The 16,569-nt window shown below is 58.4% G+C and overlaps 5 protein-coding genes across 5 annotated transcripts; 4 read left to right on the forward strand and 1 right to left on the reverse strand.

Annotated features, from left to right (window-relative positions):
- Nucleotides 1-989: 989 nt before the first annotated feature.
- On the forward strand, nt 990-3,223 carry BKCO1_1010009 (heterokaryon incompatibility protein; the record flags this gene model as incomplete). The annotated part of the gene is made up of 4 exons (XM_020270138.1): nt 990-1,425; nt 1,484-2,195; nt 2,252-2,356; nt 2,407-3,223. 4 exons carry the CDS (start codon nt 990-992, stop codon nt 3,221-3,223), a joined length of 2,070 nt encoding a protein of 689 aa, XP_020125211.1.
- A 981-nt stretch (nt 3,224-4,204) lies between these two features.
- On the forward strand, nt 4,205-5,172 carry BKCO1_10100010 (meiotic recombination protein dmc1; the record flags this gene model as incomplete). Its single annotated transcript, XM_020270124.1, has 2 exons — nt 4,205-4,553; nt 4,625-5,172. 2 exons carry the CDS (start codon nt 4,205-4,207, stop codon nt 5,170-5,172), a joined length of 897 nt encoding a protein of 298 aa, XP_020125210.1.
- A 447-nt stretch (nt 5,173-5,619) lies between these two features.
- Nucleotides 5,620-8,629, forward strand: BKCO1_10100011 (gata zinc finger domain containing protein; the record flags this gene model as incomplete). Its single annotated transcript, XM_020270125.1, has 2 exons — nt 5,620-5,883; nt 5,939-8,629. 2 exons carry the CDS (start codon nt 5,620-5,622, stop codon nt 8,627-8,629), a joined length of 2,955 nt encoding a protein of 984 aa, XP_020125209.1.
- Nucleotides 8,630-9,414: 785 nt separating this feature from the next.
- Nucleotides 9,415-10,745, reverse strand: BKCO1_10100012 (mandelate racemase muconate lactonizing enzyme family protein; the record flags this gene model as incomplete). The annotated part of the gene is made up of 2 exons (XM_020270126.1): nt 9,415-10,373; nt 10,433-10,745. The coding sequence occupies 2 exons, from the start codon at nt 10,743-10,745 to the stop codon at nt 9,415-9,417; spliced, it is 1,272 nt and encodes a 423-aa protein (XP_020125208.1).
- A 382-nt stretch (nt 10,746-11,127) lies between these two features.
- Nucleotides 11,128-14,093, forward strand: BKCO1_10100013 (c6 transcription; the record flags this gene model as incomplete). The annotated part of the gene is made up of 4 exons (XM_020270127.1): nt 11,128-11,419; nt 11,483-11,602; nt 11,655-13,062; nt 13,118-14,093. 4 exons carry the CDS (start codon nt 11,128-11,130, stop codon nt 14,091-14,093), a joined length of 2,796 nt encoding a protein of 931 aa, XP_020125207.1.
- Nucleotides 14,094-16,569: the final 2,476 nt, after the last annotated feature.

Genomic DNA, 16,569 nt, shown 5'->3' on the forward strand with positions numbered 1-16,569 from the left:
AGCGCGTGGGGGTGCAAGGACGGGCTTCATAGGCGGGCCGTTGAGTGAAGCAGTTGTACTTGTAGGGCAGCGAGGCTGGCGCTGGGGAATGCTGGTAGCGTGTGCTCTGGTCTCGACGGCGTCACCTAGCGCAGGTGAGCGAGCTTGGAGCATAAAAAGCAACGAACCACGGCGCCGGGAAGACGCCATGGCGTAGCGGGTGGCCAGGGCTGCGAAAAACAGGAGAGCTCGAGATGAGAAAAGCCTGGGCCCGATTCAGCCCTGCGCCGTGGGTGGCGAAATAGGAGAGGAGGCGACGCCGCCATGCGAGCCCGCGCGGGCGCCCTGGACTCATCGACGCCTAATCACGCTTTGCGCCAGCGCCATAGGTGGCCGTTTCGTCGCCTCGAGATGCTTGCGCAAGCGGGCGCTGACGGCAGCCTGGGAAGGGCTGTGCCTGACAGGCTGGAGGAGAGGGTGTGGCAGCAGCCAGAGAGATTGGCCGATCGGCACAGGCAGTGTGCGGAGAGAGTCGCGCTAGAAAGCATCGAAGGCGCAGCGAAAAGGCGCATCCAGCCCTGCCCAGCAGCCACCATTCCTGAAACGATGCGAGGAGCAGGTGGCGGCTCCTACTGTTCATTCCCGCCGCGGCCCCCCAGCGGCCAACAGCAATCAGCACGCAGGGCGCGGCGGGACGAGCAGGCAGCCTCCACCGCCCCAGCCCGTCGCCGTAAGGCAGCCGGCTCCGCTCCGTCGCCGCCCCAGGCACCCCAGCGCCGCAAGACCTCACCACCTCCCAAGCCGTCTCGGCGCGCCCGCGACGAACCGTTCCTCCAGCCTGCCCGCCGTCCAGCTGTGGGCCGACGGCGCGGCTGCACGAAGCTGCGCGGAGCCCGCTGCCCGCTGTGATTCGCCGCTGCTCGACATCACCTTCCTGATGCCCATGCGTCCAATAATCCTGCATTCGCGAATAGCAGTCCTCTGAGGCCGTGCCCTCCACCATCCGAGGCATGGCTCTCTGCGCTGCCTGCACTGCCATCAGCATCCCGGCCCTGACTGCTGCGGTCGACGACCCGCCCGCTTGGCTGCCGCGACCCAGCGAGTCGTCGGGCGTCACGGGCATGGTCCATCTCCCCGACGCTCGTCAGCTCCCGCGCTCCGCTGCCGCCTGCTCGTTCTGCGCGCTGATCGCGGCGTCCGTCCTGCAAAACCACCATCTGACTTCAGACGACCCGCCGTACTGGGACGAGGCTGACCTGGCCAGCCTGGGAGGCATTGTCGCGGCTGGCCCCGTGTACCTCCAGCTGAGGAGAAATGGCGTCGGCCGCCTGCCGCGCGAGCGCCCGCGCGCGCATCTCGAGAAGCTCGGCAAGGCCATCGCCGTGTTCTTGCCCGGAGCGGATGGTGTTGCTCTGCGCGGCCGAATACGTCTTTACGCGCAGCCAGGTATGACAAAGTCCGGTGACCGGGCAGCCGGGTTCTCCACTGCTGAACACCGTCTTAGACAGCCCCGCCTCCACCAGCGGCGACGTCCTGTGCGGGCCTCCGCTGCCCTCGTCTGATTGCCCCGACGCCTTCCGCATGACGCGCGAATGGCTGAGCACTTGCTTGAATTATCATCCGAGCTGCAGGCGGACGTTGTCAAAGTCGACCCTCGATGAGACAGACGAGCCCGTCCTGCCTAGCCGCGTCATCGACGTTGCACCGCCCGATGGATCGGCGAACGTCCGCTTGCTCCAGCCCATGGGTGCCAGTGGCCGATATGTGACACTCAGCCATTGCTGGGGCCCGCAGGACAGACACCCGCTCACCACCATCAAAGCCACCTTGCCACAGCATCTGACAGAGATCTCCTGGCACCGCCTGCCCAAGACCTTTCGCGACGCCATCACCGTCGTGAGAACGCTGGGCCTCCGCTATATTTGGATCGACTCGCTGTGCATTGTACAGGACGATCATGATGATTGGCTACGCGAGTCCGAGCAGATGGGCATGATCTACGAACGAGCAGTGCTGACCATCGCCGCGTGCCACGCCAGGGACTCGACCGAAGGCTGCTTCTTCGAGAGACCCCCCGCTCGCCCCGCAGTGCAACTCCCCTACTGGAACTCCGAGGGCAAGCAGGAGGGTCACCTCCACTGCACACTACTGCCCGTTAATTACTTTTCCATCAGCCCCGAATTCAGCCCCTTGTCCGAAAGAGCGTGGGCAACTCAGTCAGTAACCTGCCTGATCTGGCAAGGCTTGTCCGGAACTAACCGGTACTTTGCAGGGAGTGGTTGCTGTCCAGGAGAGTCATTTTCTACACACGAGAGTGCATTGTGTGGTCCTGTCGAACAATAACTCAACGAGAGACAAGGGATTCGTTTCATGACACGTACGACTCTCGCTCACAGTAAATCCCAACCGGACTAACGCGCTATCCAGGGCGCGAAACACCCGCTGGAAGATCATCGTTGAGAAGTATTCGGCTAGGAAGCTAACTAATGCGACGGACCGTCTCGTAGCGCTTAAAGGTCTAGCGAATGAAATGCAGAAGGTCAGTAGCACAAGGTGCATCTACGGCGTCTGGGCGGACACACTAGCAGACGGCCTCCTCTGGTTCCCTTTGCAGGCCGCAGAGAGAGACAGGAGCCCAAACAACTTTCCAACCTGGACGTGGGCATCGACGTGTCACGGCGTGCGGTACCAGAAAATCGAGAGGGCGAAGCGGATAAGTCGGCGCTTACGCATATCAGAGCACGACGACAGGGTCGTAGAAGCGACTGGTTGGGTCAAGAAGCTGCCTCATCTCAGGCCTCTCCCCGACGTTACACTCAAGCGACAGGACAGCGGGCTCTCTGCCGTGTCACAGAACCAGGACGATGCTGATCCACGGCTGACCGGCGTGCTGCTTAGCATTGAAAGCAATCTCCACGACAAGTTCTCGTCACTCAGCTTCGATCTAACGGAACATCCACTCGGCTGGGCACTGACCCACCTGGTTTACGACTCCGATCAAGAGCCGGTCGGCTGGGCCTTGTTTGACGAAGGCAAGCTCTTAAGTGAAGATGTCTATTCTTTGGCCGTGCTGGGGAAAGAGGAGAAACAGTTTCCCAACGGAATTCACCACTACTGGATTCTCCTTCTAGTGCACTGTGGCACAGACGGGGATAACGAAACTTACAGAAGAGTCGGGGTCGGGAAGATAGAGTCGCCAGGATGGTACGCAGATACGGAGATGAGAAAAATGCGGATAGTATGAGGCGTCCGTCATGACTGGTAGACTATCAAGCACGATATCAACGGCCGCTCACCAATTCAATAACGGCTTGAGGGAAACTCCGGTGAGGTTCCAGCGGTAGAACAATTCGGGGCTCCCGCAATTGCAGATCCATGTGGCTGCGGGGCATCTTCCGTGTGCGTGGCTACCTAGGCGCCGATCAGAGAACATCGCCGGATCGATTTGAAAACGGCGGGGAAGCCCTTGTTAGACCCAGAGTTGGCCACATGCTAGTTGTCCAAAGGCGGGCCGGAGGATCCAAGGATTTCAACGGCTAACGGAACGCAGAATTTCTAGAGCGTGCCACTTACCAATCGTTGGGAAAATTGAATACGTGCTCTTGAGGGTGTTTGTGAACCCTTGCAGTAGTGACTTTCTGCTGGCGCTTTGAAATCTGGCTTCTGGTGCTGCCACCAAGAACTTACCTGGCGACAGTAGATCATTCCGTCAGGACCTGTAAAAAAAAAGAGTTCGTCCTCGTGTGCTCCACTCCAACTTCCCCGCGTAAATAGTGGAAACGGATATCCCGAAATGGGTGCAAGTATTGAACCGAGTAACTAATTGTATGTAGAATTTCAATGTCAACATCAGTACCGCGTAATATTCCTGTAGTACAGATGTAAATGCCCAGACTCAATTCTTTTGCAACCAGCTGTGGGGCTGAGCCTCGACGTCATCCTAACAACACGCTACCATGCGTCACGTACAGCTTCCCCACACTCGGTTCGCGGGCTCTGCCCTGACCCCACTAACAAATGTGATACCTACAGCAACCTCAAACCGATCATGCATTCAACCCGCCCAAACACCTCCATATAACAACAACAAAGCCACGACCCCTCGTGAAAGACGCCACACGCACGCCAGCACGTCTCTCAGCCAGCCCCGCAACCACTTGTACATACATACACCCGCGACACGACACGACCATACAGACATACACAACACACACTCCCACTCGCCATGGCAACCACCAACAGCGCCTCCGGCGGCTTTTTCCACCCCGCAACCCCGCCCGCCTCCTCCATCGCCTCGGCGACCAACAGCACCACGACGACGACGACGCGCCTCCCCCACCCGCGCTCGAAGCCGCTCAAGGCGGGCGGCACCATGGAGTCGGCATTCATCCGCTTCACGGACGACCGCGTCAGGCAGATACGGAGGCGGTATGCGAAGCGCGGCGCCGCGGATGACAGCGCAGAGCCGAGTAGTGGCGGCGGCGGCGGCGGTGATGTGAAGGGATACACGAGCCTGAAAGAGGCGTTGCGGGATGTCGACCAGCTGATGGACTTGGTGTGGGTTTCTGGGACTCGTTAGTTGCTCCGTCCGTCGTCGTCATGCATGTCCAAGGCATTATTGTTCTTTTTGCTGACGTTGGTGCAGCGAGCTTGCAGATCGCGTACCTCCTCACGCTCGCGGACCTCGTGAACGAGTGCATGAAGGGATTCCCAGTGTCGCCGAAGTCGTTGTTTCACTCGTTGGACAAGCTGGATCATGCGTTTGCGTCGTTGATTCAGGGACGCGATGTGGAGACCGGTGATGAGCTGCCCGGGTTTGAGGGCGGGAGGAGGGTGAATGCGACGGAGAAGGTCAGGATTAATAGTATGGTGCATTACTCAAGGTCAGCGGTGGTGGAAGCCATGCTGAAGTGCGATCCGGAGATGGATGACGTGGAGGAAGAGGAGTCGGCGCTGGAGTCAGGCACGGATGTAGACTGGGATCAGGCGGACGACTATGGGGCTGGTGATGATGGGGAAGAGACATGGGGCATGAAGACGGCGAAGGTCTTTGACAGGACGCTGGTTGAGTTGGGAGACGACCTAACCAACGCTCCACCTATTGGCTTGAGGGTGGAGAAGCCCGAGGAAGCTTGCCGACCACGGGAGCTGGAGTTGGAAGATTCGGACCGTGTTATGGATCTGGATGATTGAGGTCGCCCGGATGCTAACGCCGTGTCTAAAATCGAGCGCGTCGCGTGTGGACGCGATTTTCCATGATTTCATGCCTTTCGGTGTTGGGCGCGTCTCGAACATGTCAAGCGGGTAGGGCGAATGAAGTAGAGGGCACCACTGCGCTCTAGCTGTCACGGGTTTGCGTTTTCTCGCAAGTTTTACAGAGTCAGGTCACATGGGGGCACGTATCAAGCGCGTCGCATGAGCCTGCGCGTAGGTGAGGCTCGTTGCGGAGCGCGACTTGGTTCTTCATCTTTCGCGCTTCCCACTGCTGCCTCAACACAACCGCGTCTACTACATCCCACTTCCTCCTACTCTACACCGCTTGTCTTCCTGCGGCCGTCCTCATTCACCGCCCTTTTCTGAATCGCTCTTCGCGTCTGGGAACCTCTGGACATCCGACGAACCAAGTCCGTCTTGTTCACCATGCCCGTTCACCTTGGGTCTCGCACGAAAGTACATCTCGTCAGCGCCGCTCTCAGAAGTACCACTACAGATGCGCCCTCAAACAAGAAAGCCACGGCACTCACTGAGTACGTTGCGGGCGTCGAGCAAACACTCAAGAATGGACACGTATTGAGAGAGAGCAACATCCCACTGGATGGCGACAGCAACCCGCTGCACTTTCTCGACGGCGATGAGTACATGCCATTCTTCTTCGTCCGCGCCGGCGAGGACTTGCGCCACGTAGTAAGTAAACACTTCACTCCGCGCCTCACTGTGATACATTGACATGGGTACTCAGCCTGCCACCAGAGAAGCAAGAGCCTTCCACCCAGATCCTACGCGCAACGCCATCTACGCAAGGATCCTGGGTCCGGATCCTGCAGACGCGATCAAGATCCCGCAAGCCCTCGCGCTTCGCGTCGAGCTTTCCAAACAGTCCTTTCTAAAGACAGATCAGCCACTCGACGATATCCGCATCGACGTGCTCTTCAACGGCCAGCTAACCCACTCTAACATGTGGCCCAAGCGGTTCCACCAGGAGGAGCGGAGACAAGAGCAGCTGTTAAGCATCTTCAGCGGCCTGCGATTTCATTGGATGCTCGAGCGGGCCTGGGTAATTGTACCACCTGGCCAGGACCCCGATGGTTCTCGAAGGCGACCAATGGCGAGCAATGACACTCTCGAAGATCGCTGGGAGAAGATTCAGAAGGAGGTCATGAAAGAAGCCTCGGCGAGAGGAGTCGACAAGGAGGGGAACCCGCCTGTGGTGGCGAGATACCTTACGAAAGTTGCGAAGCTGGCCATGCCTGAAGAGTTGAAGGCTTGGTCAGAGCCACGCGGGCAGTCTTTTGGGGTCATTGATGTCGTGTTGTCATATGGCTACGGCTTCAAGCACAATCCTGCAAAGGCCTACCTTTCCGAACCCACGCGCATGGGGAGTTCAAAGTTCAAGCAACGGCATGAAACCCCTCCGATCTTCGAAGACATACCTCTTCAACCGAAGATGGATGCTGAAAGGACTACTGGCCGTTACAACCTGAGGACCGATAGTCCGGCTCGACGTGGTTCCGGTAAAAAGACCCCAACTATTGGGAGAATTCCGGCAAGACCAAGGCCAGACAAGACATCCTCGCGAGCCCTGCAATCTGATACATCATCAGGACCGTCCGTTGAAAAGGCAGGCAATACGATCAGGTCTTCCGAACAGCTGCCGCCACACATTTCTGAGAGCGTAACTAAACAAGGTTACAGCCTCCAGGTTGGGCCCGCCCTTGATGATTCGCCAGCCAAAGTAAGGGGTGAGATTGCCATGGAAAGACACAAGGAGCAAATGAAGAGACTTGATCAGCAATCATACGTCACTTCACCGAGGGCCGCCGTTAACCATATGTCTACTCGATTCGTAGAGCGACTTGGCGCAATACCTGAAGACGAGGCAACTTCAACTTCCAGTCCTGGTGACCTTTTCAACAGTTCAGGTACTGGCACACAGCCAGAGCCACTCAACGCTATCGGGATGTCATCTTCGATGCCTCTTGGATCATCACAAGCCTCGGAAGCAACCAAGACCGATCTCGCCCCTTTGTCAAGCTCAATGCCCGATATTAAAACTAGTTCATCGTCGCTTGGAGCGCCACTCTTACCGCCGATAGAAATTCAAACTGGTATTCGTACCCGCCGTAAGGCTGATCAAGATGAAGGAGGAAGTCCTCGCAAGAAGCGTCGGCTTTCTGGTGGAATCTCACCCCTGGATATCAAGTCGGCAGAACGCGGGCTTGGGATGACGAATCGTGGCGTATTCACCACACTGGGCAGCCCTCATGACAAGTCTCCACGGTCTCTATTCAACTCCTTCACCCTAAGCTCGAGAATCGACCTGGATCCCGCCGGACCGCGTCGCCGCCCTCCTACGTCCCCGCTTACCCCGAATCAGAATATGGACCAGAAGGAGGATCCCATAATCCGGCGTGTTGTCTTTAAGAAGTCCAAGGAAGTTATCCACACTATCAACATCAACAATGCCTTCCGCCTCTCGCAGCTTCCCTCCGCCGCTGCCGCCGCTGAGGATCGTACCAACATGAGACGGGTCGCAGAGGGCAAACAGCCTTTCCAAAGGGTCACATCTCTCCTCTCTCCCTCTCGTCCCCCCTTCCCACCTTCAACTCCTTACCAACACGGCCCCACCACCCCGACCCACATCATCCCGAGCACACCCGTCCCGCCCCGTACCCAGGCCGGCATCCCAAGCAGTACCGGCAGCACCTATCCCATCAGAGGCGGCATCCACAACACGCCCAACCCGCTGCCGCGCTACCCGCAGCCAACGACAACACAACAGAGCCCTTACTTCACCCCTGCTACCGCCACCCCGCCGCAAGCGATCGCCCCCACCCACGACGACGACCTGGGCTCCGCCTCCTCGTACGCACCGCCATCAACCCGCACAAGGGCAGCAGCCGCCACCACCACCACGCCAAACAACCGCCACCGCCGCATCCCGTCACGCGCGACGGCGACGTCATCAGCAGCCACCCCGCACAGACCGCCACCCAACTCCGCCACCACCACCACCACCCTCTCCGCCAGCGGCACCAGAACAACCCGCCCCGCATCCATCCGCGCAGGCGACGACCACCCCCGCCGCCCCAACCCGCACGCGCTGATGGAAAAACAGATCCGCGCGTTCGAGACGCCGGCGCTGGCGCGGGACTGCGCCATCGCATATGCGCAGCCGTCGTCGACGGCGACTTCTCTGCCACCGCTGCCACCGCCACCGCCACCGGCGGGTGTTCATCAACAAGCGAGGGGCGGCGGGCGGTTCTCTGCTGCTGCTGCTGCGGCGGCAGCGGCAGAGACGGGTGAGGATGGGTGGAGGGAGGGGGAGCCGAGGGCGTTTGGGGGTGGGGTCGTGAGGCAGGTGAGGAGTGAGAGGACGGGGGAGTTTGAGGAGGAGGGGATTCTGGTGGGGGTGAGGTTTTTGGTTGTTTGAGGGAGAGGGGAAAGGGGGGGAGGAAGGGAGGGAGTGAGGGATGAGTGAGCGGATGGTTTGATGATGATGGTGATGGTGATGGGCTGTGGGGGGCCAAGGGGCAAGGGGGATGATGTCTGGTTTGTGGGTGCGTGCGAAGAGGAAGGTTTGCCCGTGTTGTTGAACTGGGCGATAGGTCATGGGAAAGAGTATTTGCATGAAGGAACTTCGGAGCTCGGCCATATGGGACAGGTCCACGACGACATGTGGAGGAGGGGAAACTGGATTGCTTTTCTTGCGTGATGAGGATGGGCTGGGGTTTCGGATTTGTAGGTTGTTTTGCTGATTGTCGTTGCGGCAGGAACCTCGGAGATGTCGAGCTGCACTGGCACGATCAATCGTCTAGTAAACAGCTAGCTTTGGCTAGCCATTTCTAGCTAATAGTCAAATAGCCAATGACAGGGGAAGATGGTGAATTCACAAGCTTATCTTGACTGCCTGTCGATCTCTCTCTCGGACGTTTTGCAATTCTCCCCCCGATACAACTTTCAGTTCTAGGAGACACTTTTAGTATGTTGATGCTTTTGAATTTCTTTTGCTTTCATTTCTTCTTCCTTCTACGTGGGTGTTCATTCTTGATACTTCCAGACGCTGACGCTCGACTTTCTTTTTTGTGTCAAGCTATGAAGATTGTGTATCATAACGGCCAAAAACAGGAATACACTGCAAACACGTCTCCCGCCGAAAACGTTGCGCCTTAAAAAAACCTCATAAGTCTTGATCAATAGAAGGGGGAATCGTTGGGCCTATGAGCTGCTCGCCTTCTCCTCGTCCGGCTGCGGGGCGGTCAAAGCCTTGGCCGGGGCGGGGTTCAGGATGTTTGTGGCGTCGATCAAGGGGGCGTTGGGGGCAATCTCGAGGCCGAAGCCGGGCTTGTTGAGGTCGGCGACGTCGAGGTAGCCGTTGACGGGAATGGGCTCGTTGCTGAAGAGCGAGCCGAAGACGGGCAGGACGGACTTGCCGTCGGGAGAGTTGGCAAGGTACTCCTGGAAGGGCGAGTGCGGCTGGGCGATGACGAAGTGGTAGGAGTAAGGGCCGCTGGCGTGGGGGACGACGGGGATGTCGTAGGCCTGGGCCATGGCGGAGATCTTGAGCAGCTCCGTCATGCCGCCGACCCACATGACGTCGGGCTGCAGGATGTCGAGGTTGCGGCCCTCGATCAGCTTGCGGAAGCCGTAGCGCGAGTACTCGTGCTCGCCGGTGGTGAACTTGATGGTGGGGTGGGCGGCCTTCAGCAGGGCGTGGCCGTCGAAGTCGTCGGGCGAGAGGCACTCCTCCCACCAGTTGATGTTGAGGTGCTTGGTCTTCTCGACCACCTCGATGGTGTAGGGCACGTTCAGCGACATGTAGCAGTCGACCATGATGGGGTAGTCGGGGCCGACCGACTCGCGGTGCTTGGTCAGGAACTCGATGTTCTTGCGCATGCCCTCGGGGCCCTCGCCGGGGCTGTAGGGCAGCGGCACCTTGGACCCCCAGAAGCCCATGGACTTGGCCGCCGTCGGCTCCGGCCCCGTGCAGTAGAAGTGGAGGCGGTCCCGCGTCGCGCCTCCGATCAGCTTGTAGACGGGCTCGTTGCGGATCTTGCCGAGCAGGTCCCAGATGGCGAGGTCGATGACGGATATCACGGCGACGGGGAGACCCTTGCGGCCGTAGAACATGGAGCCGCGGTACATTTGCTCGAAGAGGTGGTTCGTATCTCTGGGGTCTGGAGGAGCGGTGGTCAGTTCTGCACGCCTCGTTTGTTGTAGCTGGGAAGCAGCTCACCGGCGCCGATCAGGAAGCGCTCAAAGTGCTCCGCAACGAGCCAGCACGCGGGCGGACCGCCGAAGCCGGTGGCGAAGCCCTTGGTGCCGTCCGAGGCCTCAATCTCAACGCAGAAAGAACCAAGCACGTTGATGCCCCAGGAGGTGCGCGACTTGCGGTAGGCTTCGTAGCCCGACATGGGGGTCGAGATTTTGGTGTCAATGAGCCAATGGCCGCCCTTGACATTGTGGTAGTCGCCGCCAGAGCCAACGCCCTGGATCAGGAAGGTCTTCACCTTCTTGATGGTGGGGAATGCGCGGGCGGAGGGAGACATGGTGGCGGGGAATGCGGGGGAGAAGGGCGAGTGCTGAGAGGGCCGTGTCGGGGAGCGGGCAGGGCGTTAAATAGGGACGCGTGCCTCGCGGCGCGCGCGTGGGCTGCTGGCGGTAGCCCGGCGCGGCATGGCGCTGGCCCAGGCGCAGCAGCTTTCATGCTCGGTGGAACTCGTGGTGTTGTCCCGCGACACGCACCCCGCACTGTGCCGGGGCCCGCCAGCCCGGCACGCGTTTGTCGTGGCTGCAGCCTTCCCCAAACTCGGCGCGCGCTGCGGCCACGCTCTGGCCACGGCAGGCCCTGACCCTCGGGCGAAACCTCCTCCACGCTCGGCATCTCGTCACATCTCTGCACCGAATCTTCATCACTGCCCGCCCAGCGCCATGGCTACCTCGTCGGCACCGCACCAGGGCTACAACGACGCGAGCCACAATCCGTCACCGTCGTCCCTGTCCGACGCGACCCGCCCGCAGCGCGGCGCCCACCAGCAGCACCATCAACGCCCGCCGACTGCCCCGCTCGACGATGTAGACAGCGATCAGGCACGCGACTCCGATGCCGACCACGACGCACCCGATGCGAGCCAGGACGGCGACGAGCATGACGGCTCCTCGCGCAAGCGCAAGCGGCCCATGTCCGTCTCCTGCGAGCTGTGCAAGCAACGCAAGGTGAAGTGTGAGTCCCGGACCCATCGTGTTTCATGTGCGCCAACGCTGACTGCTGCATCTCCCCGCCCAGGCGACCGCGGCCAGCCCTCGTGCGGCTGGTGCGTCCGCAACAATCAGCTGTGCGAGTACAAGGAGCGCAAGAAGCCGGGCCTGCGCGCCGGCTACGGCAGGGAGCTGGAGGCGCGTCTCGGTGAGCCCGCATCCCACGCCCCAAACTGCCGAATCCGAGACTGATCGTGTAGATCGCCTCGAGGACATGATCCAACGCCAGCAGCACACCATCCAGCAGCTGGCCTCCAATCAGAACAGCCACGCCAGTCACGCCAGCCACGCCAGCCCCGGCTCTGCTCTCTCCCAGCACGACACTCCCGCCTTTCACCACACCCCACCTGTCCTTCAGACTCCTCACGTCCCCAAGCCCGAGGCTGCCCTGTTCCTGCAGAAATCTTCTGCCTTCCCGCCCGCTCAGCCTGGCTTGTCCTTTTCTACTAGCTTGGGTCTGCCGAGCAGTCCCGCAATTCACCATGGTGGCAATGCCTACCAGCAGCACATGGGCCATGGTGTCCGAGGCCACTCGATATCGATACCCACCGGTGCCGGGGGAATGTACGGCAACCACAACGCGCCATTGGAGTCGCCGAGCCTCAACATCTCCATGAACCACCAGCCACAGCCTGCCATCAGCTCGCAAGAGCCCGACTTTCCCCCGTACGACCTCTTGTATGCCCTGGCCGACTTGTACTTCAAGCACATAAACACCTGGTGTCCGATATTGCATCGTCGATCCACACTAGACTCTCTGTTTGGCTCGTCAACCCTGGAAGAAGCAGACCGAATATTGCTGCATGCAATCGTTGCTACCACGCTGAGGTTCTCCACGGATCCCCGCCTGACCAAGGAGAGCCGCGAGCGGTACCACTCCACGTCGAAGCAGAAGGTCCTGCTTTACGGACTTGAAAACAGTTCTGTAAAAGCACTCCAGGCTCTCGTGATTTTAGCCCTAGATCTTGTGGGATTTTCCAATGGCCCTCCAGGTTGGAATCTGCTGGCTCTCATCACTCGTTCAGTGGTGCAGCTCGGCTTGTCAGTTGAAACTACGTCAAGCTTGGTCTCACCCAATGTGCCCTCGATTTACACACTAAGGGCCATGGTGCTTCCTGAACCAATGGATTTCATTGAAGACGAAAGCCGTCGAAGATTGTTCTGGATGGTATACTTGCTTGATCGCTACGCCACCATCGCAACCGCCTTTGAATTCGCTCTTGACGAAAAGGAGATTGACCGCAAATTGCCCTGCCGCGAGGACGTCTTTTCACGAAACCAACCCGTCGAGACACGTTGGTTCCGCACCGTGAAGCGAACAGACTACACCTTGAACAAGCCTGAAAATCTAGGATCGTTTTCATATTACGTTGAGCTCTTGGGTATTCTCTCCCAGATCCATCAATTCCTGAAGAAGCCTGTCGACATCGGGTCCCTGACAGACGTGGAGCAGTGGCAGCGTGAGTTCAGGGAGCTGGACAATGCGCTGGCATCGTGGAAGTACAGCATCCCAAGTGATTTTGGCAACATGTCACGCATTTACGCCACCTCAAAGGCCGACTCCGTGGTGGACTGCGGCTGGATCATGCTGCATGCCGCTTTCCACACGTAAGTACACGCATCACACCGTGCCTCGTACAACCATGTTAACCCCCGCGTGTAGCACCGTCATTCGCCTCCACTCCTCGGCGGCTTACCCGACGACCCGCTCCCCCATCTTCACCCCGTCCTACACCGCCATCCAGCGCTGCCTCACGGCCGTCGAAGCAATCACGGGGCTCTGCGAGTACGTCAAGACCAACGGGATGCTCTCGCAGCTCGGCACGCCCTTTGCGTTTTCGCTCTGGGTCGCGGCGCGCGTGCTGCTCGTGCACGGCTCCACCATCGAGCACCACGTCGACCCGGCCATCAACCCGCTCGTCGAGACGCTGCGCGAGCTGGGCTCGTACTGGCGCGTCGCGGAGCGCTACGCCACCCTGCTGCAGCGCGTCCTCGACGAGTATCGCGCCAGCCGCCACGCGCCCGCCGACCTCAACGGCCAGCGCGCCACGCCGAGCACGGTCAAGATCTTGGCGGACATGCGGCGCTGTGCGTTTGATCTGGACTTTCTCATCTCGAGACAGCCGAAGCTGCTTGGCAGTGTTGGTGGTAACAATAACAACAACACGGCCAACGGTGGTGCTGGTGCGGGTGTTGGCAGCAGCAATGGTTTCCAGCAGCAGCAGCAGCAACAACAGCAACAGCAACAGCAAGGCGGAGCGGGTATGCAGCAGTCGGACCAACATCAGCGCTACAACAACAACAACAACAACAATAACAACGGCCTCGCGGTCGCCACACCTGCGCGCACGCCGGCACCCAACGAACTCGAGTACCTCGATGTGTTCGACTTCTTCAACATGCCACGGTTGCCGCTGAACGGCGCAGGGGCGGCCGCTGGCGGCGGCGGCGCCGGTGCCGGGGCAGGAGGCGTAGACGGTACTGGTAATGGCGGAGGCGAGCTGGCGGGTGGTGCTGGCGCTGGCGCTGGTGGTATGGGACAACAGGGAGCTGGCGTGGAGATGGGGGATGGTTTCAATATTACGAATTTCATGGTGGATGCTAGTGCGGATTGGTTCGCTATGAAGGGACCGAACTGAAGGAAGGGAGGGGAGGGGAGACCACCGCAATAGGAGTGAGGTGGAGGGGCTTTTTTTTCTTCTTTTTTTCTGTACATGATTCTATGTGGTTGTCGCTTTTTTTTCTCTACCGTCATCTCATGTTTGGCTTTCTTTGGTAATTGGAAGGCCGGCATTTACGATGATTCACGGGACGATCAACAAAAGTCTGTTTCTTTAACGTAGCTATTGCTTAAAGCGTTTGTGGCGACGAGATTTTTTGATGGCGATTTTGTGTATATATGTACAGAAGTCTGATGCGGTGGTTTTGCCACCCCACGCGCTGTTTGTTTGGCAATGTATGTACTGTACAGTCTGGCGGCATGTATACGAGGCCTTCATAGCAAGTGGTATTGCAAAAGTCACTTCTACCAGGCGGCATGTAGAGTCGAAGGCAAAACGGCCGGATCCATGTATGTATATTCCGCGGACACGACGACGTTACAATCCCAACGGCTCTACTCTCGTTCAATCCGTTGAAAAACTGCTGCAAATGGATACTGAGATAACTTACCTCATACGTCCCTCTCGATGATGGAATCCATCACATGCTCTTTCTTGCGCTCAGCAGTCGGGGTCAATGTTGGAAGTGTCTCATCATCACATGCAAAAAGGCGCCTTTATGCAGGAGAACGAAAGGCGTTGAGCGATTCAGTTAGCTGCATCTTCATGACTCCAGTCCCACCGATCCGGGGCCGGGTATGTAGTCATTGATCCCGTGTTGTCCACGTGGCGATGATGCTACGGTGTATACACATGTACAGAAGCTTCTCGGGCCTTTTTTTTTTCTGCACGCATGTGCATATGCACGTTGATGTGATGGATCATGAGAGAGTAGGACCACGTGCTTCCTGCCTTGCTTTTACTACGTGGGGCCCCCCCATTGCCTTGTTTATCTCTTTGCTCCAGGGGTTTTTTTTTTTTTTTGCGCCGACCAGCGGAGCGGACTTTGAGCCGCGCTCTTTCTCTTCCCTTTCTACCTCCCTCTTTCCTTGTCTCTCTGGTTGCTACATTCACCATTGGTTGAAAGCAAAAGCCAACACGTTGTCTTGTAGGGATGTGATAAGCAGCTTTCTTTTTGCGCAGGATCGACAGGGCAGCGGTAGCTAGAAATGAGGAGAGGAAAGAGTTGATGACGTAGTCTTCAGAAATGGTACATCAAATATTGTTTATCCCTTTCGTCCCCTCTTACTCATTATTATTGACACATATTGCGCATATAGGCAGTATTGGCTCTTGCCTGACTATTGACTGGGTGTGGTGTTTTGGCTCGCTCTCGCTTCCCATACCTTCCATATGCGGTTAAGACACCACTGTTTAGGCGAACGTGGGACCCTCCCTTCCCTCTCCTCTCTCGTTCTCCTCCCTTCTTTCCTGCCTTCCTTCCGCCCCTTCCCACCCGCCCGGTTGCGGGACGATGCTTCCAGTCGCTGGTAGGCGCGGATAATTATTCTCCGATTTGCTGGCTGGCGACAAGGATTGTTTGAAATTTGACCGTTGGAGTGGCGTCAATATCCAGTGCGTATAGTACAGGGTTTTTTTTTCTTCGGGATTCCTTCTACTTTTCGCTTGTATCAGGTCACATCCCTCACAGACTCCTCTCGTTCCGTCTTCCCTCAGGATCCGTCCGGCCTCCGTGCTCAGAGCGCTGATCGGGTCTGGAACCCATGCTCCACTCCACGACTCGTTTTAGGTGTAAGTAGGGGGGGCATTAAATATCGATTGTCGCTCCGAGCAAGGGTCGAGCGTGATGGACGGGCACGGGGCGGACGTCTGTCGGCAATCTTCATGGGGGAGGATCTTCATGGATGAGGGGATTTCCGTCATGCACTAGTTCCTGTTTTGGCACCACGACACACGGCAAACATCCACCCCCCCCCCCTTGGCCGGCAGTTCAAACATTTCATCATGCCGATGATCAGCGCAGTTGTCGTGGTGTCGTGGAATGCATTCCGCTCGCAACGAGAGTTGTTCGGGCGGAGAATGGGAAGTGGCGGGGCGAGGATCGGATCATATGCTCTTCCTCCCTCTCCGTTCGTAGGCACCTGCACTGAAGGTCCAGGCGGGCGAGGCTCGGGCAAACTGTCGGGCAAAAGAGCGTTGACGGCATGTCTGGCCAGAATTGTTCTCAAACAGGAGCAAAGGGCAACGTGCAAGGAGGGTGATGTATGGACATAGTGGCGGCGGTAAAGGCACACTTAGTGGCTGGCCTTGGGTTTTAATCGTCGTCGTGTGGACTGATTTTCGTGTGGATTCCACGCCGGGTGGTGGCCGTACGTACATCGCCCAGGGCCGAGGCTCCTCGGCGCCTTTCCCACCGACGCCGCGAAAAGCAGCATGGAAAAAAAACGGCCGAAGGAGCGGTCGAATAGTGGGTTTGGCGTAGGATTCAAATGTGCTATACATGAGGATTGTCGATATAGTCATGGCTATCGAGGGTATCTTCCGCCGCCACGCA

This window comes from Diplodia corticola (genome assembly GCF_001883845.1).
Source record: "Diplodia corticola strain CBS 112549 chromosome Unknown scaffold101, whole genome shotgun sequence".
NCBI lineage: Eukaryota > Fungi > Ascomycota > Dothideomycetes > Botryosphaeriales > Botryosphaeriaceae > Diplodia > Diplodia corticola.